Raw genomic sequence first — 20,989 nt, forward strand, 5'->3', positions numbered from 1 at the left:
AACGATGCTACGATGGAGATCAAGGTGTCGCGCTGGTGACAATGGTGATCATGACGGTGCTTCGGAGATGGAGATCACAAGCACAAGATGATGGCCATATCATATCACTTATATTGATTGCATGTGATGTTTATCTTTTATGCATCTTATCTTGCTTTGATTGACGATAGCATTATAAGATGATCTCTCACTAAATTATCAAGATATAAGTGTTCTCCCTGAGTATGCTCCGTTGCGAAAGTTCTTCGTGCTGAGACACCACGTGATGATCGGGTGTGATAGGCTATACGTTCAAATACAACAGGTGCAAAAATGTTGCACACGCGGAATACTCAGGTTAAACTTGACGAGCCTAGCATATAACAGATATGGCCTCGGAACACGAAGACCGAAAGGTCGAGCGTGAATCATATAGTAGATATGATCAACATAGTGATGTTCACCATTGAAACTACTCCATCTCACGTGATGATCGGACATGGTTTAGTTGATATGGATCACATGATCACTTAGAAGATTAGAGGGATGTCTATCTAAGTGGGAGTTCTTAAGTAATATGATTAATTGAACTTAAATTTATCATGAACTTAGTACCTGATAGTTTCTTGCTTGTCTATGTTGATTGTAGATAGATGGCTCGTGTTGTTGTTCCGTTAAATTTTAATGCGTTCCTTGAGAAAGCAAAGTTAAAAGATGATGGTAGCAATTACACGGACTGGGTCCGTAACTTGAGGATTATCCCCATTGCTGCACAGAAGAATTACGTCCTGGAAGCACCGCTAGGTGTACCACCTGCGCCAGCAACTGTAGACATTGTGAATGCCTGGCAGTCACGTGTTGATGACTACTCGATAGTTCAGTGTGCCATGCTTTACGGCTTAGAATCGGGACTTCAACGACGTTTTGAACGTCATGGAGCATATGAGATGTTCCAGGAGTTGAAGTTCATATTTCAAGCAAATGCCCGGATTGAGAGATATGAAGTCTCCAATAAGTTCTATAGTTGCAAGATGGAGGAGAATAGTTCTGTCAGTGAGCATATACTCAGAATGTCTGGGTACTGCAATCACTTGATTCAACTGGGAGTTAATCTTCTGGATGATAGCATCATTGACGGAATTCTTCAATCACTGCCACCAAGCTACAAGAGCTTTGTGATGAACTATAACATGCAAGGGATGGATAAGACGATTCCCGAGTTCTTCGCAATGCTAAAGGCTGCAGAGGTAGAAATCAAGAAGGAGCATCAAGTGTTGATGGTCAATAAGACCACCAGTTTCAAGAAAAAGGGCAAAGGGAAGAAGAAGGAAAACTTTAAGAAGAACGGCAAACAAGTTGCTGCTCAAGAGAAGAAACCCAAGTCTGGACCTAAGCCTGAGACTGAGTGCTTCTACTGCAAGCAGACTGGTCATTGGAAGCGGAACTGCCCCAAGTATTTGGCGGATAAGAAGGATGGCAAGGTGAACAAAGGTATATGTTGTATACATATTATTGATGTGTACCTTACTAATGCTCGCAGTAGCACCTGGGTATTTGATACTAGTTCTATTTCTAATATTTGCAACTCGAAACAGGGGCTACGGATTAAGCGAAGATTGGCTAAGGACGAGGTGACGATGCGCGTGGGAAATGGTTCCAAAGTCGATGTGATCGCAGTCGACACGCTACCTCTACATCTACCTTCGGGATTAGTTTTAGACCTGAATAATTGTTATCTGGTGCCAGCGTTGAGCATGAACATTATATCTGGATCTTGTTTGATGCGAGACGGTTATTCATTTAAATCAGAGAATAATGGTTGTTCTATTTATATGAGTAATATCTTTTATGGTCATGCACCCTTGAAGAGTGGTCTATTCTTATTGAATCTCGATAGTAGTGATACACATATTCATAATATTGAAGCCAAAAGATGCAGAGTTGATAATGATAGTGCAACTTATTTGTGGCATTGCCATTTAGGTCATATCGGTATAAAGCGCATGAAGAAACTCCATACTGATGGACTTTTCGAACCATTTGATTATGAATCACTTGGTACTTGCGAACCGTGCCTCATGGGCAAGATGACTAAAACGCCGTTCTCCGGAACTATGGAGCGAGCAACAGATTTGTTGTATATCATACATACAGATGTGTGTGGTCCGATGAATATTGAGGCTCGCGGCGGGTATCGTTATTTTCTCACCTTCACAGATGATTTAAGCAGATATGGGTATATCTACTTAATGAAACATAAGTCTAAAACATTTGAAAAGTTCAAAGAATTTCAGAGTGAAGTTGAAAATCATCGTAACAAGAAAATAAAGTTTCTACGATCTGATCGTGGAGGAGAATATTTGAGTTACGAGTTTGGTCTTCATTTGAAACAATGCGGAATAGTTTTGCAACTCACGCCACCCGAAACACCACAGCGTAATGGTGTGTCCGAACGTCGTAATCGTACTTTACTAGATATGGTGCGATCTATGATGTCTCTTACTGATTTACCGCTATCATTTTGGGGTTATGCTCTAGAGACAGCTGCATTCACGTTAAATAGGGCACCATCAAAATCCGTTGAGACGACGCCTTATGAACTATGGTTTGGCAAGAAACCAAAGTTGTCGTTTCTTAAAGTTTGGGGTTGCGATGCTTATGTGAAAAAGCTTCAACCTGATAAGCTCGAACCCAAATCGAAGAAATGTGTCTTCATAGGATACCAAAAGAGACTGTTGGGTACACCTTATATCACAGATCCGAAGGTAAGACTTTTGTTGCTAAATTTGGAATCTTTCTAGAGAAGGAGTTTCTCTTGAAAGAAGTGAGTGGGAGAAAAGCCGTACTTGATGAGGTAACTATACCTGCTCCCTTATTGGAAAGTAGTTCATCACAGAAACCGGTTCCTGTGACACCTACACCAATTAGTGAGGAAGTTAATGATGATGATCATAAAACTTCAGATCAAGTTGTTACTGAACCTCGTAGGTCAACCAGAGTGAGATCCACACCAGAGTGGTACGGTAATCCTATTCTGGAGGTTATGTTACTAGACCATGACGAACCTACAAACTATGAAGAAGCGATGGTGAGCCCAGATTCCGCAAAATGGCTTGAAGCCATGAAATCTGAGATGGGATCCATGTATGAGAACAAAGTGTGGACTTTGGTTGACTTGCCCGTTGATAGGCAAGCCATCAAGAATAAATGATCTTCAAGAAGAAGACTGACGCTGATGGAAATGTTACTGTCTATAAAGCTCGACTTGTTGCAAAAGGTTTTCGACAAGTTCAAGGGATTGACTATGATGAGACCTTCTCACCCGTAGCGATGCTAAAGTCTGTCCGAATCATGTTAGCAATTGCCGCATTTTATGATTGTGAAATTTGGCAAATGGATGTCAAAACTGCATTCCTGAATGGATTTCTGGAAGAAGAGTTGTATATGATGCAACTGAAAGGTTTTGTCGATCCAAAGGGAGCTAACAAAGTGTGCAAGCTCCAGCGATCCATTTATAGACTGGTGCAAGCCTCTCGGAGTTGGAATAAACATTTTGATAATGTGATCAAAGCATATGGTTTTATACAGACTTTTGGAGAAGCCTGTATTTACAAGAAATTGAATGGGAGCTCCGTAGCATTTCTAATTTTATATGTGGATGACATATTGTTGATTGGAAATGATATAGAATTTCTGGATAGCATAAAAGGATATTTGAATAAAAGTTTTTCAATGAAAGACCTCGGTGAAGCTGCTTATATATTGGGCGTCAAGATCTATAGAGATAGATCGAGACGCTTAATTGGACTTTCACAAAGCACATACCTTGACAAAGTTTTGAAGAAGTTCATAATGGATCAAGCAAAGAAAGGGTTCTTGCCTGTGTTACAAGGTGTCAAGTTGAGTAAGACTCAATGCCCGACCACTGCAGAAGATAGAGAGAAAATGAAAGATGTTCCCTATGGTTCAGCCATAGGCTATATCATGTATGCAATGCTTTGTACCAGACCTGATGTGTGCCTTGCTATTAGTTTAGCAGGGAGGTACCAAAGTAATCCAGGAGTGGATCATTGGACAGCGGTCAAGAACATCCTGAAATACCTGAAAAGGACGAAGGATATGTTTCTCGTTTATGGAGGTGACAAAGAGCTCGTCGTAAATGGTTACGTTGATGCAAGCTTTGACACTGATCCGGACGATTCTAAATCGCAAACCGGATACGTGTTTTTATTAAACAGTGGAGTTGTCAGTTGGTGCATTTCTAAACAAAGCGTCGTAGCGGGATCTACATATGAAGCGGAGTACATAGCTGTTTCAGAAGCAGCAAATGAAGGAGTCTGGATGAAGGAGTTCATATCCGATCTAGCTGCCATACCTAGTGCATCGGGTCCAATGAAAATCTTTTGTGGCAATACTGGTGCAATTGCTTTGGCAAAGGAATCCAGATTTCACAAGAGAACCAAGCACATCAAGAGACGCTTCAACTCCATCCGGGACCAAGTCCAGGTGGGAGACATAGAGATTTGCAAGATACATACGAATCTGAATGTTGCAGACCCGTTGACTAAGCCTCTTCCACGAGCAAAACATGATCAGCACCAAGGCTCCATGGATGTTAGAATCATTAGTGTGTAATCTAGATTATTGACTCTAGTGTAAGTGGGAGACTGGAGGAAATATGCCCTAGAGGCAATAATAAAGTTATTATTTATTTCTTTATTTCATGATAAATATTTATTATTCATGCTAGAAATTTATTAACCGGAAACATAATACATGTGTGAATACATAGACAAACAGAGTGTCACTAGTATGCCTCTACTTAACTAGCTCGTTGATCAAAGATGGTTAAGTTTCCTAACCATAGACATGAGTTGTCATTTGATTAATGGGATCACATCATTAGGAGAATGATGTGATTGACTTGACCCATTCCGATAGCTTAGCACTTGATCGTTTAGTTTGTTTCTATTGCTTTCTTCATGACTTATACATGTTCCTATGACTATGATATTATGCAACTCCCGTTTACTGGAGGAACACTTTGTGTGCCACCAAACGTCACAACGTAACTGGGTGATTATAAAGGTGCTCTACAGGTGTCTCCGAAGGTACTTGTTGGGTTGGCGTATTTCGAGATTAGGATTTGTCACTCCGATTGTCGGAGAGGTATCTCTGGGCCCACTCAGTAATACACATCACTTAAGCCTTGCAAGCATTGCAACTAATGAGTTGGTTGCGGGATGATGTGTTACAGAACGAGTAAAGAGACTTGCCGGTAACGAGATTGAACTAGGTATTGAGATACCGACGATTGAATCTCGGGCAAGTAACATACCGATGACAAAGGGAACAACGTATGTTGTTATGCGGTTCGACCTATAAAGATCTTCGTAGAATATGTAGGAGCCAATATGGGCATCCAGGTCCCGCTATTGGTTATTGACCAGAGAGGTGTCTCGGTCATGTCTACATAGTTCTCGAACCCGTAGGGTCCGCACGCTTAATGTTCGTTGACGATATAGTACTATAAGTTATGTATGTTGGTGACCGAATGTTGTACGGAGTTCTGGATAAGATCACAGACATGACGAGGAACTCCGGAATAGTCTGGAGATAAAGTTTGATATATGGGATAATAGTATTTGGTCTCCGGAAGGGTTCCAGAATTCACCGGAAAGGGTTCCGGATGTTTCCCAAAATGTTTGGGTACGAGAACACTTTATTTGGGCCAAAAGGGAAAGCCCACAAGGTTTTTTGAAAGCACAAAAGGAAGTTTTGCGGAGTCCGAGGACTCTTGCCTTTCGGGTGAAACCGACTTTGTGGAGGCTTTTACTCCAAGTTTCGACCCCAAGGCTCAACATATAAATAGAGGGGTAGGGCTAGCACCCAAGACACATCAAGAAACATCAAGCCGTGTGCCGGCTACCCCGTCCCCTCTAGTTTATCCTTCATCATAATTTTCGTAGTGCTTAGGTGAAGCCCTGCGGAGATTGTTATTCACCAACACAGTCACCACGCCGTCGTGCTGCCGGAACTCATCTACTACTTTGTCCCTCTTTCTGGATCGAGAAGGCGAGGACGTCATCGAGCTGAACGTGTGACTAATGCGGAGGTGCCGTACGTTCGGTACTTGATCGGGACGGATCATGAAGGTGTACGACTACATCAACCACGTTGATAAACGCTTCCGCTTAGGGTCTACGAGGGTACGTAGACAACACTCTCCCCTCTCGTTCCTATTCATCACCATGATCCTGTGTGTGCGTAGGACAATTTTGAAATTACTACGTTACCCAACAGATCTTGTTAATAATTGCCTAGGATAATTCCGCACACCGATCCATCATTATTCCACACTCGCTATTTATAATATATAGTAATATATTCTAACTTTATGTTAACAGCATCTATTTTTATATTTTAGTTCACCGATATTATGCAAAGTTATCCTCTTCATACCCACAACATAGTTTATTTCTCGTTTCTAGATGGAAGCAAACGCTTGGTGTACGTAGTCGTATCAGTGGCAGATAGGGCTTGAGAGAATATTGATCTTACCTTTAGCTCCTTTTGGGTTCGACACTCCATACTTATCACTTCCATCTTTGAAAATTGCTACGATAATTCCTTACACTTGGGGATTATCAGTGGGAAAGACATAAGTTGGTCCATTATGAGATTACTCAAGATGTTAGCCAGATAGTTATGGGGATTCATGCCTTGGCAGCAAACTATGTTATTTCTCTTTCCCCTAATGCTACCAGAAAGAATGGGGTTGGATCCGGCCACCTGTCAGCTTTGTTAAGCTTAGACCCTCTTTGTTTAGGTTTTTCCTTCTACTTTTGCAGCTTTTCATTTTGGCAAAAAAAAACACAAAAGCTCCTAAATATGGTCTTTTTGCTTCGACTTTTGGCTTATGATTCAATTTGTTATACGATGGTAAAAAACAAAAGTTGAAGCAAAAAAAAACACCTATTTAGGAGCTTTTTTGACTTTTGTTGTTAGAATGGAAAAGCTGCAAAAGTAGAAGCAAAAGCCCGAAGAAACAGGGCTTCAATGTTGATGCATCTTTTGATCATGACTTACTTAGAGGTTTGGCTGGTGCAATTCTTAGAGACGCTAGTGGGAAAATCATTGTCGGGGGTAACCGAAGAATTGATTGGTGTGATGACGCCCTCACAACTGAAGCGTTAGCACTAAGATTCGGCCTTTCATTGGCGCAAAGGACGGGATGTAATTGCCTTGTTATTAACTCTAGTAATATGGAAGTAAGTGAGACTATGAAGAATGGAGGACGGTCTGCAGGAACAGCAGCGACAATTTTTTATAATTGTTATTATCTAGCTTGTAAATTTTCGCTCACTAAATTTTGGCTTATGATTCAATTTGTTATACGATGGTAAAAAACAAAAGTTGAAGCAAAAAAAACACCTATTTAGGAGCTTTTTTGACTTTTGTTGTTAGAATGGAAAAGCTGCAAAAGTAGAAGCAAAAGCCCGAAGAAACATGGCTTCAATGTTGATGCATCTTTTGATCATGACTTACTTAGAGGTTTGGCTGGTGCAATTCTTAGAGACGCTAGTGGGAAAATCATTGTCGGGGGTAACCGAAGAATTGATTGGTGTGATGACGCCCTCACAACTGAAGCGTTAGCACTAAGATTCGGCCTTTCATTGGCGCAAAGGACGGGATGTAATTGCCTTGTTATTAACTCTAGTAATATGGAAGTAAGTGAGACTATGAAGAATGGAGGACGGTCTGCAGGAACAGCAGCGACAATTTTTTATAATTGTTATTATCTAGCTTGTAAATTTTCGCTCACTAGATTTGAATATTGTAATAGGAAATTAAATAAATAATGTTGCCCATGAGCTTGCTCTTTTAGCTAGATTTTCTACTACCAATGATTGGTTTGAGTCATCTATATGAGCGAAGTTGTATCTATCTTTCCCTAATATTAAAGAAAGGATTGTTTCTCCAATTTTTTTGTCTACATTTATGTGTTTCGTACGTTTTTTGGTCCACGTTTTCTGTTGCACCTAAAAGAAAAGGCACGTTTTAAAAGAAATTGTGCTACTGGGGAGTCAAACCCCGCTTGCATAGAAGCAAGGCAACAGGCACCAACCAGTTCACCTAACAATATGTTTTGTTTCCCAAACGAAGGACTGATTCCTTTTATTTCATACAAGTGCGAGTTTTGTCAATAAAAAAACAACTTAGAAGCCGACCACGATCCGCTCGCTCATCCTCTTCCTTCTCAGCGCCTCCCAGTCCGCCTCATCGCTCCGTTGCCCAAGCGCCTGGATCACCGCTCCGCGGTCTTTCATCTCCCAGCCTCCTCCACCTCCAGCCAACCCTATTCTAATCCACATTCTCTTCTCTACCTCACTTTCCGGGTCGGCGCGGCTGATGGCTCTGTCGTCGAGGAGCGCGGCTGCAGCGAGGGAGTTGGCAAGGAGGACTGCCGCGGCGAGGGCGTTGGTGAGCGAGTTGAGTGGTACGAAGAGCCCACCGTGGCGCGCTGGGTGGAGGGCGATGTCCTCTCAATGGCGACCGCCGTCCCTGCACGGCTGCACCTCGAACCAGAGCGTGCCGATCCGGCGGCCGCTCACCGCTCCGTCATAGTCCGTCTCTCGGCCTCCTCCACCTCCATCCGACTTGGACCATAGTCCCTGTGTCGTGTCTGTGCAGGATAACGAAACCGACTGAGCACGCAGCCATGGGGTGGTACCTGACTCGGATTTCATCCGATCCCCTCGCTACCATAAAAAGGTCTCGACCCCCCAAACCCCGAGCGATCACAAGTTACGGTGCTCGAAAGTGCCACACTAACATCCGGAGCTTCCAATCTCGCCTAATTCGCCGGAACACCGTCCGCTCGAGTTCCAGTCGAGACCGTCCGCTCGAGTTCCAGTCGAGGTTCCAATCTCGACTACTTCGCCGAACGCCGTCCACTCAACTCCAACCGAGATACCAATTTTCAATCATTGGTTTAGGTGTTTCTACATGAATCCCCTGCGTGGTCTCGATCACCACCACCTGCGTAACGGCTTCAAACACAAATCACTGTTGCAAGAAATTTGGAAAATTGAGTTAGCCTCATCGGATATGTGATATGTCTGCAGGTTTCCTGATTAATTAGTCTTCTTAATGCTTCTTTGCCCTTTAAACCTTTCAGATTGTATTTGTTTTCTGTATTTTGTATTGTTTCTTAATGTACAGAAGCATGATGTGCTACCAATTGTGATGGAACTCAGTAGCCTATTAGCCTTGGTCATGCTCAAACAAGGTGCGTCAGGCATAGCCACGAGGGAGCGCACCTGTCTTTCCTGGTCAGGTGGCACGGCAGGATAGCAATTGGAACACAGGCTTGACACTCTGACAGCCACCACTAGGAAGGCTTCCGGCACTTCGGCCGTCGCGTGCTCCGCCGCAACGGTGAAGGCAGCATGGCAGAGGCAGAGATGGCGACGGCGGGGGTCAAAGGATGAGGAGACCTAGAGACGAGTGTGGCGGCTGCGGCTGAGAGGCTAGGGGAATTAGTGTTGAGCGGCCATACGCCTGTGTGTTGCAGATCAAGCAGTAGATATGGTTAAATTCAGATTGGTATTTAAACGCAGCAGACGCGAATGGAATCGTCTTTTGTCAAAATTAGAGTATTTACCACTTCCATAAAAAAGTTTTGAGTCTGACGGCATGCATCTCAAGTACAAATTATTGGCATGATGAGCACCCACAATAAGCTGCAGGGAATATGTACAGGAGGACGAAACAAAAAAGACATGGAACTGGAAGAGGCTGCCCCATCGGATCTTGGTATAGGTCCCGCAAAAAAGGTATTTTGGTATAAGCACCTCGCTGAATTCCACTGTCGTAGGACAAAATACCAACACCATTGGATCATTCATGGCGCGTAGACATTGCCAGCTCGCGACTGGATATGACCGCGGCTCCTGGACAATGCTGGATTGCGACTGGAGACGGGTCTTGGCTCAGCAGCTTGGCTGCACGAACGGTTCAGGTGCATCTTGAAAGTCTATTTTTTTCTGTCGGGTCATGTGATCACGGGACTCTCATCTCAATTTCTTTTTGGTTGTTCAACCCGTTCAGCACAAGATCTACCAGCAAACTTTACTTAGGTGGCAGTACACTATGGCATGAATGCATATTGGCAAATGCATGCTGCATCTGTTGCTCTTGTGCTAATTCAGGAACACAATCAAGGCAAGTGCTCCAATAAGATGAGAGGAATACGATGGATTGATGGATTGCCCAGTTGAACAACTCCAAAATAAATCTTTTAGCTAAGTAGTCTTGGAGTAGCTTATTCCCAGTTTTTCATAAATCTCATTTGTTTCTTATCACATACAAACTGAAATACAAGAAAATTGCCCCGTTGTTAAATTTTTGGACATGCTTCCTTTCTTCACAACGTATTACTTAATATGAAACTAATCTCATATTCAGCTCATATATAATTAATTAAGTTGCTGATTCATTGGTGACTAACGAAGAGATCGTTTCAGGCCTATGACAATGAATAAGGAACCCACACTACAAAAAACGAATCAGATATGCTCTATGACTATGAATACATTCCTCGCCTTTTCACTTGGAGGTCTTCCTCACCTCTTTTTCCATCGCAACGCACTCATTTTAAATGTCATGGTTTAACATAATTGAATTTTCCTGCAATCCAGTTACTTGACCCGATCAATTGTAATTCATGGCAATTGCCATATGCCCCATAGTGAAGCACATGCGTTGCATGCATTTAACACAATTGATCTTGTGCTATAAATATTAATACCCCGTTGCAACGCACGGGCCTTTTTGCTAGTTTTAATAAATGATTTAACCATTGTTTTGAATTAATAGAGTGACTTTTTCTATTAAAAAAAAAGTGTGGGTATGCTTGCCTTAGTTGGCTCCTTCTTCAAACTCGTCAACTCCTTCGACTCATTCGTCCAATACGTACGTAATGTAACGTCGCAAAGTAACGTAGCAAAATAAGCCATGTATATAGAATGAAAACCGAGGTCTGTACAATTTTGTCCAACAAAAGTCCAAGTAAGCAATACTACAATACACGATTTGTCCATGGAACGCCTAGCTAAAACAAATTCTTCTTTGTCATGGCGATAACATATCCAGAGTCGATCGCTCAATTTGTACAAATCAACTCCCAATTGCTTAATTCCGTCAAACAAAACGAAACAAGCAACGAGCTGTGAAGTGTTAACACGCCACTGAGCTGAAGGAATTCGACGATGCGCCGCACGGCCGGTGCCTGCCTATCTTTGGTGGCCTTTGGCTACCTGTATTCTCCTTTGCCCAGCCCTAGCAGCCTGACTGCCACCGGCGACAGCCTCCCGGGGCTCACCGCCGCCGCGAGCCTCCTCCCCTTGCGCTCCTTGATCGTGTCCAGCCGCGGCGACCACGTCCTCCCCCTCCCGGATCCCACCAGCTGCTCGTAGTGCTTCCTCAGCTCCGGCGTGCTGCACAGCGCCCCGCCGCACGCGCCCTCTCCGTCGACCACGGCCTCGCTCCCGCCGCCGACACCGCAGCCCGGTCTCGCGGTGATGGCCTTGACGAGGAACTCCGGGGTGACCTTGATCACCGTCCGGCCGTCGTCGCCCTTGACGTACTCGAACGGGCTCCTGGGCCCCCCCGCGACGGACCCCGCCGGGCCGGCCCTGTCGTAGGAGAGCGCGGCCAGGGACGCCGCGGTGACCGCGTCGTAGCCCCGCGGCAGGCGGTCGACGGGGAGCACAAGGTAGGTGGCCCCCGCGACGAGGCGGTCCTCGATGGCCAGCACCGGCGCGGGCCGGCCGATGTAGAACCCGTCGGCGAGGCAGACCACGGTCCCCGCGAAGTCGAGCATCACCTGCCCCGCCTGCGTCCCGCGCTTGGCCGCCCGCGCCTCGCCGCCCCACAGCACCAGCCTCGCCGCGCGCCCCCGCCGCGAGACGGCCGAGCCGCAGAGGAAGCACGCCAGGGCGCGAGCACCGCCCATGCCAAGCTACGGCGATGATCCGAAAATGAAGTACGTAGCTACGTAGCTAGCTAGGGTTCACGTGATGCCCGGTGATGGGTGATGAGTTATGGATGGATGGGGCTGTACACTTGTACTCTTTTTTCCGGATCGCCGGGCCGCATATATGAGCGGGTGGGAGTATGGACGCGGGGCCGCCCGGAAGGGGTAGCTCGACCGGGGAGCTGCTGGCGCTGCGTCGGTAGTCAAAGTCGACGGCGTATTGCGCGCGTGGTGATTACGGTGTGAAGACGACAAATTCCAAGCAAAGCCTTTTTTTAAATCCAACTGGACATGCAAGGTCGTCCCATGTGAGGAAGTCGTGCTTCTTATTGCAGAAGAATGCTGGTGCTAGTAGAGCAGTTGGGTGGCTGATGCTGTCACATTAATTGTGTGCTTTCTATGTGCGTGTTATTGTTGCGTTGATCGTTTCTTTTGAGAGTTACGCATGTGCATTCCGAGTTGCCGGTGTCTCCATGGTAAATTAAATTGTAAGACAGGTGATCTGCTGGAGGCATCTGACCCTCCGTCGCCTCCCGTCGCCCTGCCCAGCCCAGCACCGGAGATCCCGTCCCCATCTCTCGCCCTCACCGCTAGAAAGATGAAATGGGGGAGTTATTCAGCCTAGCAGCGGCGCTACAAAGATGGAATGGAGCAGTTACTCGGCTATGCTGCCCTCCTATGGGGAACTGCCCGATAGGAGACGGCGTGTGATGGCAGAGGCATAGTGCCCGATGTGTGGCCATGACGAAGAGCCATTATTTCATGCTCTGGTGAAGTGCGACCATGCGGTGTGTGTTGTTTTGGGAGTCGGCGCAGGATTATTTCGAGCTCAAGCTACCGCAACTTCACCCTTTGACGTGGTCTAGACTCAAGCTGCCGCAACTTCATGCTCTAGAAAGATGGAATGGAGCAGTTATTCGGTTAGAACAACTCCAACAGGGCGACTCATTTAGTCCGCCCATGTCTGTTTGGGGCGCGGCCGACAAAAAGGCCGGTCCAACGCGTCGATCCAAATACAAAATGTGTCTGCTTCATATCCGCGCCGACCCATTTCAAGCTCAAATTTGAGCTGAAAATGCGTCGGCGCGGACACGAAGCAGACGCGCCGCGCGTCCACTCGGTGTTCGCCGCGGCCCCGCAAATCAGCCGGCCAACAACCACGGGCGGTCGTATTAAACGCGGCCACCTATCTCGGGCCCGCCTGGCAGTGTGTGGAAGGGTCGCGTGGCCGTCTTTTTCAATGGAAGCATGTGGTGGGGCCGGCCTCATCCACTTCTATCTCCCCCGTTCACATCTGGCCACGCTTGCTCCCTCGTCGGCGACCAGCAAACCCTAGCGGACGAAACTCTAGCCAGCCAGCCACCAGCCATGGGCTTCTTCAGCGGGAAAGGAAAGGGGAGGTTCAGCTTCGGCACGAGCTCTTCCCGCGAGCAGCCTCCTACGCCGGCTAGACGAGGCTCGCCACCGCGGGAGCGGCAGCGGTTGTACATATCAATCCACCGGGCACAGTGGCACTGGCATTACCGCTGGCCACTGCAGTATCCGGATGTCAACCTGTCGCACGGCTGGCATCTAGACCCATAGCGAATCCCCATTCCGGCGGTGCCGCGCACGCCGCGGGCGCACGCCGAGCCGAGGAGGTTCGCCGGCGCCACGAGGCCCTTACTCCCGAGCAGCGCGCAATGTGTGTGTGCGCGCCAGACTTCCCTACCTGGGAGCGCTGGTTTGCGCTAGAGCACGAGGAGGAGCGTCGCCGCGGCGTCCACGACATTCCACCACCACCCCCATAGGTCTTGCCAGAGGAGGAGGAGGAGGAGGCGGCGTACCAAGTCACCCTTGAGGATGCCCTGCAGCACGCGCTGGACGAGGACGCCCATTGGGATGGGCTAGACCAAGCCCTCGCCTTGTCGGCGGCGGGGGACTCCATCCACACTCGCTTTTCGTCCCGCCGCCGATGCCGCTCGAGCCCAAGGCCGAGCCAGAGCCCAAGCCCACGCGGAAGCGGTCGTCATCGTCGCCTACCTGACCCGAGGAGTCCTACTCCTGGACCGATGAGTACCGTGAGTGGGTGAGCGCACCTCCCGTCCACTACACCGCAACGTCGAAGGAGGAGGCGGCCCACCTTGAGCGCTGGAAGGTGCATTGGCTCGCCGAGGAGTTTGCCGACGGTGACCAGCAGATGCGTTGGGAGTAGGATGAGGAGGCACTGCGCGTTGAAAAGGAGGAGGGGAGGAGGAGCGCGCCAGCCTTGCCGCAATGCCACTGCCGCAGGAGACGCTGGAGGAGGCAGCCTATCAAACCGCGTTCGAGTGGGCTAGTCTGCCTCCCGTCTTCATCGACCTCACCGACGGCGACAACGACAGGAAGGGCAAGGGCAAGGCAGACGCCTAGGGCAGCGTGTGGCCCAGAGTTTTTTTAAAATAATGTTTAAGTGGGCTTTGACCAGTTATTTGTGTTTAATTATGTGTTATTACGTTTACTTTCGGACATGTGTTTATCATTTTTTTTCTTAGCACACGGGTAAATATAGATCTGTCTTTCGTTGGGCACACCTACCGACCCATTTAAAAAAGCGGACGCGCCCGTCCGTCTCCTCGACTCAAATGAATGAAAAACAGATAAAGCACGCGTGTGCTTGGATCGCTTGGTTGGAGTTGCTCTTACGCTGCCCTCCTACGGTGAACTGCCCGATAGGAGACGACATGCGATGGCAGAGGCATACTGCCCGATGTGTGGCCATGACGAAGAGTCATTATTTCATGCTCTGGTGAAGCGCGACCATGCGGTGCGTGTTGTTTTGGCGTGGTCTAGAGGTATCCTGGACCCGACCTCCTTGTCGAGGGACAAAGCAGCGATTACAATGGGCGTCCCGGCGCCTGCTGTGCGGGTGGAAACAGTTTTGGAACTTATCTGGAAGCCGGCAGAAGATGGATGGATAAAAATTAATGCTGACGGTGCTACTTCTGCAAGCCAGGACGCTATGCTACTTGCAATGTCCAAGTATTATGCTGCTGGAGAGCCTGTGGTAATTGAAACCTTGGCTTGCATGGACGGTATGCTACTTGCAATGTCAAAGCGGTTCGCCCAAGTGGTGATTAGACCGACTGTCAAGTTGTTTGTACACTTTGGCATAGTGGGATGACCGATCCTGCTCAACTCTTCAGGGAAATGAAGTCCTATCTCCCACGTTTTACACGGATTAAAGCTTCTGTATCTCAAGAGGGAAGCAAAAAACAGCGGCAGCTCATCTCTGGGCGAGGGCGGCCCTTAGCCTCGATGTTTATTTTTCTTTCGATGTAATCCCTGCCTTTCTAATTGACATTGTACAATCACTTGTGAATCCTCAAAAAAAAATGCTTCTCCTGCCATTTTAAAAAGAAAAGGAACATTTCATTTTCAAGGTATATCATTGATCAAAATGTATACCGATAATAAATCACTTTTCAATGGGCCGCCGATTACTGATTTATCAGACAACGAACTGGCCGATTTGAAAAAATTATTAATCACCTAGTTACCATCGACCAATCAGTTACCAGTTGACGATTTCCTGAACATTAGTCTGCGTGTGAATTATAGGAAACTGAATGCTCACACAACAAACATATTCCCAACATCATGTAATAGAAAATTTGTTGGATGAAAAGTTACACCGTGTTCTGATTATTCATGGTGGCTGGACAGTGCAGCTCCTTAACCTTGCCTGCCTTACAAACTCGGTCTCAATTTATCATCAACATACTTAAAACAGATTGCGGTAAGAAAATAAAGCTTGGATGCAGTTTAATGTGCCGGTGCTGCCGCTGGCCCTGCCTGTAACAATAGCATACCAGATTAAGTAAGGTATAGATTGGATTGAGCAATGGCAAATTTACATGCGACACAAAAATGGCAAGCACATATGTTCATTATACACAAACATGGCATCTGATTCAAAATTTACATCACCTCTCCAAATAAACGATGCAAAGAGTGCAGACAAGGCTATTAAAATGTCATCTGACTATGGTAGTGAACTACTAGAATAGCTTGGCTACTGTTTGATCTCACCTCGATATCTGATATCTCCACATTTTGTGTTTCCCCCACTTATTTGATTTAGCTAGTAAAATGTCAGGTGCCTCATTGAAGTTCCATCTATATCTTGATTCTATAACAAGGCCTAGGCCTAAACAGCTTATATGTGGATATGAAGATAGAAACTATTACTAACTACAGCAAAAGGCTAAAGACATGCTAGACAAAACCAATAACTGTAGGTCTGTAGCAAAACGCCAAAAGGAAATGCCAACCATCAAAGTAGACATGCAGTGTTATGGATGTGGTCAGGACCTAGGCCAGCAGTGTTAGTAGTAATCTTGTCTAGCAGGTTAAGCAATTAGTTTCTAGCTAAGTTGATTGGTCCGGCTAGGAGTTGCCTTGGGTGTGTACGCGTGTAGCTAGTAGTAGTCCATGTCCTAGGGTAGTACTAGTCCTAGTTGTTTTGTGTTACTCCCTCCTTCCATCTATATAGGGCCTAATGTGTTTTTCGAAGCTAACTTTAACCAAATATTAGAGCAATAATATATGACATGCAATTTACACAAAGCACACCGTTAAATTCGTGTATGAAAGGAGCTTTCAATGATATGATTTTCACATTGTGCATGTCATGTACTATTAATCTTGTCAATAGTCAAATGCGGTCTTAAAAAACGCATTAGGCCCTATATAGATGGAAGGAGGGAGTAGTTCTAGCTTAGGAAGTTGTATCCGACTAGGATTTGTAGTAGGTCTAGGTTGCTATAGGTCGGTTCAGGTCATGTGTAACATTGAGAGAAAAACAAAAAGCAATAACGAGGGGAGAAAACCAGAAAAATGAGAAATAAAGAGGCAACAGAAAGGCATGACAGGTGCCTTTGGCTATAAGTTTTTGAGCGTGCGTGTTCATCGTGATTTGATGTGATCGATCCTAAGGGCGGAGTTCCAACAAGCAGGCAGCAACAGACACACAAAGGTATGGAGCATTAGAAAATCAAGTTGTTAATAGTAGTGGGTTCGCCTTGCCAGGTGTTTTTCTATCGGTACCTGGCTACCTGCTGCAGGTTTGGGGACTTGGGGGCATGTGACAGCTTCAAAATGACTACTGATGTTAGAAATTGTGTTTGTGCAGTATAAAAACCTACCCAAAACAATCACTTGTACCATACCATCTTTATAAAAATAAATCTCGTTTTTTAGATTAAGAATACCTAGCAAGTTTAGATATAATTAACTGGAAACAAAAGATACAAACCAACAAGGAACAAGGGCAGACATAGTGCAATTGTATCCAAAGAGTACCAAACTGTACCAATCAGGTACGTGCAATGCATTTATTTTGTAACATCGCACAAAATATATTCAATCAAATTCCAATAGTAAAAATCATATACATATATAAAGTACTCCCTCCGTCCATATTAATTGTCGTTGATTTAGCACAACTTTGTACTAAATCAGTGACAATTAATATGGATCAAAGAGAGTACAATAACCAATGAAAAATTAGAAATCAACATGCCAAGTAACATGACCCAAACCCACGTAAAAAATGAATCATATTGTTTCACGCATGTATCTAACAACATCATGTTAATGCAAGAGAAGCACTAAAGGCAAATATGGGGAGTTACTGAAATGATCTGATTGTGCATTAGGAGAGAAAGTGAAATTATTAACTCAACTGATGCAGATTTTGCAAGAGTCAAACTTAATTCGTAAACCAATGAATAAGAATTCGATGATACATAAATGTATATTAGAAATTATGCATTTTTATTTGAGAAATCAGCAACACTTCATGTCTCCAAGAAATATCATTGGAATTTCATATGATTAATGGTACAGTTCCTATAGCCTGAAAATGTCAAACAGCACAGGCCTGATAGTTATATAGGTGCACGATTGCTTAGAATCAATGCAGCTCACCATCCATCTCTAATGGGTGCATGATTGTGTAATATCATTGCAACCTTTGTTCTTGAGTTGCCGACTAATCGCCAAGCCGGTACTGGAAAACATGGCGACTTGGCGACTAATCGCTGAGATGGAGGCATGAGGACTTGACTTGACTGGACGACTCAAAACCATCCATCCCAAGGGAGAAGGGACATGAAGTATCCAAGTATTTTGCTAGTAAAGAAAAAATCTTTGTTAGGATTGCTTGTTTCTAAGGAGGTAAGGTGAGGACCAACCGCCTTGACGCCTAAACGTCGCCTAAGCGTCCAAGGCAGGACGCCTTACAAACAATGATTGCTGCCTATTTAACTAATTGGACTCTTGCAAGAATTCCCTAGAGTAAAGGATGCCATTGGAAGGTAAGTGACAAGATAAAATAACATCAAATGACAACATCACCGCAGTTAGCTCAACAACATCTGCTAACTATGCTAACGAATTATGATACATATGAATTTATTATTTAGCACTTAACAATGTAAAATGCCGCATGGTCATGTATTGGTAACTACCAAAATAATCCTTGAAAAATTCTTGCACGATGAACTATGTACAATAACAGTGTCAATGTTTCGTACAGATAAGTAAATACCTCTGTTTTCACTTCTTTTTTCCCACCAAATGCCTTCAATCCACCATATATAATAGCGCCCCACATAGCTAAGCTGGCTAGCACAAACTGCAGAAGGTACAACAACATAATAAATAACAAAAAGCAAGAATATTGTACAGCCAAAATAAGCTATGAAAATGTATATGTTAAAAAATTGTCAGAATAGTTTAACTGAAAATCATTTATTTATATCCATATGGACAGATGTTTACAAGGCAGATAGCATGCCACAGGAACATAATGCAAAGCAAACAGTGTAAGTAAGAACACCGATTTGACTGCATGGACATGATAGGGGCTGCAGAAATATTGCTCCTCAAAAGGTACAATGGTGAGAAAAGGGAAGAGGAAAATGAGCAATCTATTAAAGTGGCCAGACAAAGTCAAATTTACAATATGATCTTTTCAACAAAGATGAATGACAACAAAGGATGGGTAGCTTCTGGCCAAAGAGTAACTAGGAGGTCTAACCTGTAGTAGTTCTGTAATTACTAACAAGAGGGAGATTAAATAAAAATAATTACATTTGGACTTGCTGCACAGTAATAGCATGATATTTCAAAAGTAGTATAAAGACCTTTGGGATTAACTTTGTGATTAGTTGACCCACAAGCTCAAGGACGCCAGTAATGTACTCTACAGTACCAGATGAACAGCATTGTAGCTAAGAACGATATATCAAGTGGACACGTGAATCTTCAAAATGTTATTACATAGTACATATGAATGAGTCATTCTTGCATTTTTAAAATGCACTTGCATGGTGTTTTCCTGTAACGAATCACTAACAACTTACTAGACTTCATGCCAGTGGATGAGCCATGAGAGCTGAAAGCGAAAACATATTGTTCAGCAACCACAGAAAAGAGACACAAATTTAGTTAACCTGCATTTTGCCAACCTAACCTAAAACCTCTTGGAACCCTAAACCAATTACTGCAGTTTCTGTATAGCAGATCTTGACTGTCTGTTCCTCTTAAGCAACTCATCAATTTTCATGACAACTTCGCCTCTAGTGGTTCCTCAGAACACTGATACATGTACCTCTACATCCACTTGGAAAAATATTCAAGAACAAGACATGCATGAAGTATCCACCGTTACAGTACAAAAATATTAATCTGACTATTATATCTATGGTACGTTAAGACCATAGATGAAACAAACCTCCCTCTTTACCCCTGAACTAGGCAAGAAAAAAAAAACCTGCCCACACTGCACGGTTGTGACAATGGAGTTCGATTTTACGGTCTTATTGTACAGCACACATCAAATGAGATCAAAAGAAGGCGCGGAATAATCTCTGAATGAAAGCAAAAATGCAAGCAAACCCTAATTTAACATTAACAGTCTTGCTACTTGATCTATCTCAAGAAGATAACTAATGCAATACTAATAAAAAGCCTCCCTACACTTGTTGTACGCCAGGGCAATCAAGTAGAAAGCCCTCCTAATAAAGAACAAATAGAAATCGATGCTCTTTACTGCGGTGTGGGTGGGGAAAAACTCACGTGCTCTTCCTTCCAGTTGCCGGGGTTCAAGGGCTCCTGCCACATGTTCACCTTGGTCGATCCGTGGTGATCTGTTCAAGCACACAAGGCGAATCGATCGATCAAAAAAAGTACGAGACATCAATCAAGCACAAGGACGCGCCGCGCCAAAACTAGAGAGGGAAAGGCGCCCTGATTTCTGGCGGACAGCACGCTCCCCCTCCCCACCATGGACAACCAATTGCATAACCGAATCGTGGTCAACAACCGGCGACGGCCGACGCGCGACTGGCGGATCCGAACGATCCGTGTGTGCGGTTCTCGGATCTGGCAAGGGGGGGAGAAGGGGCGCATTCTCAGATCCAGACATACCTGCGGCGCCGGCCATGCGGCGGCTGGAGATGAGGCGGGCGAGGGGGGAGGAGGAGGCGGAGGAGGAGGAGGCCGCCGCAAGCAGACGAGACGCCATCGCTTCGATTCGACCTAGTTGGGCGATGTGTCTGGAGAGCTGGTGGTGGTAGCGCAGGTCCTCTGTCTGAAGCCTAAATGCCGGTGGTGGTGGATACGGCCCGCTCCCCGCTCAAAGCGTTCTGGCCCTAGTTGGATCTCGAACTCCCACTAATATTGCTGCGTCCCCCTCAAAAAAAACTAATATTGCTGCGTTTGCTCAAAAAAAATACTAATATTACTGTGATAATTCTAAAAAAAACTAATATTACTCAGGTTTTTCATTTTCTTTTTTAAGAAAAAAAACACTTGCAAAACGTCGTTGCTCGCATCTATTTTGCATGTGTTGCATACTTGTCTCAGTTGGGCCCGATTGAGTAAAAACAGGCTAAAAATCAACATTTGCATGTTGTTTGGTTGCTTGTATACCCTCTAGGCTGG

At 45.1% G+C, this 20,989-nt stretch overlaps 2 protein-coding genes across 2 annotated transcripts; both read right to left on the reverse strand.

Annotated features, from left to right (window-relative positions):
* Window positions 1-10,984: 10,984 nt before the first annotated feature.
* LOC125520714 (uncharacterized) lies at window positions 10,985-12,284 on the reverse strand. Its single transcript, XM_048685699.2, has one exon. The coding sequence runs from the start codon at window positions 11,996-11,998 to the stop codon at window positions 11,297-11,299; it is 702 nt and encodes a 233-aa protein (XP_048541656.1). The 5' UTR covers window positions 11,999-12,284; the 3' UTR covers window positions 10,985-11,296.
* A 3,340-nt stretch (window positions 12,285-15,624) lies between these two features.
* LOC125520764 (uncharacterized) lies at window positions 15,625-20,699 on the reverse strand. The gene is made up of 4 exons (XM_048685777.2): window positions 20,474-20,699; window positions 20,123-20,193; window positions 18,591-18,677; window positions 15,625-15,832 (listed from the first exon to the last, which is right to left on the reverse strand). The coding sequence occupies exons 1-4, from the start codon at window positions 20,568-20,570 to the stop codon at window positions 15,803-15,805; spliced, it is 285 nt and encodes a 94-aa protein (XP_048541734.1). The 5' UTR covers window positions 20,571-20,699; the 3' UTR covers window positions 15,625-15,802.
* Between the last annotated feature and the right edge of the window lie 290 nt (window positions 20,700-20,989).

The sequence above is a fragment of the Triticum urartu genome, chromosome 7A (genome assembly GCF_056163025.1).
Source record: "Triticum urartu cultivar PI428250 chromosome 7A, HENAU_Tu73, whole genome shotgun sequence".
Lineage (NCBI taxonomy): Eukaryota > Viridiplantae > Streptophyta > Magnoliopsida > Poales > Poaceae > Triticum > Triticum urartu.

Coding starts and splice junctions, on each gene's coding strand:
- LOC125520714 (XM_048685699.2), bottom strand. CDS start 11,998: ATGGGCGGTGCTCGCGCCCTGGCGTGCTTCCTCTGCGGCTCGGCCGTC.
- LOC125520764 (XM_048685777.2), bottom strand. CDS start 20,570: ATGGCGTCTCGTCTGCTTGCGGCGGCCTCCTCCTCCTCCGCCTCCTCC. Junction 20,194..20,473: donor CCGCATGGCCGGCGCCGCAG/GTATGTCTGGAT, acceptor GTGCTTGAACAG/ATCACCACGGATCGACCAAG. Junction 18,678..20,122: donor GCAACTGGAAGGAAGAGCAC/GTGAGTTTTTCC, acceptor TACCTTCTGCAG/TTTGTGCTAGCCAGCTTAGC.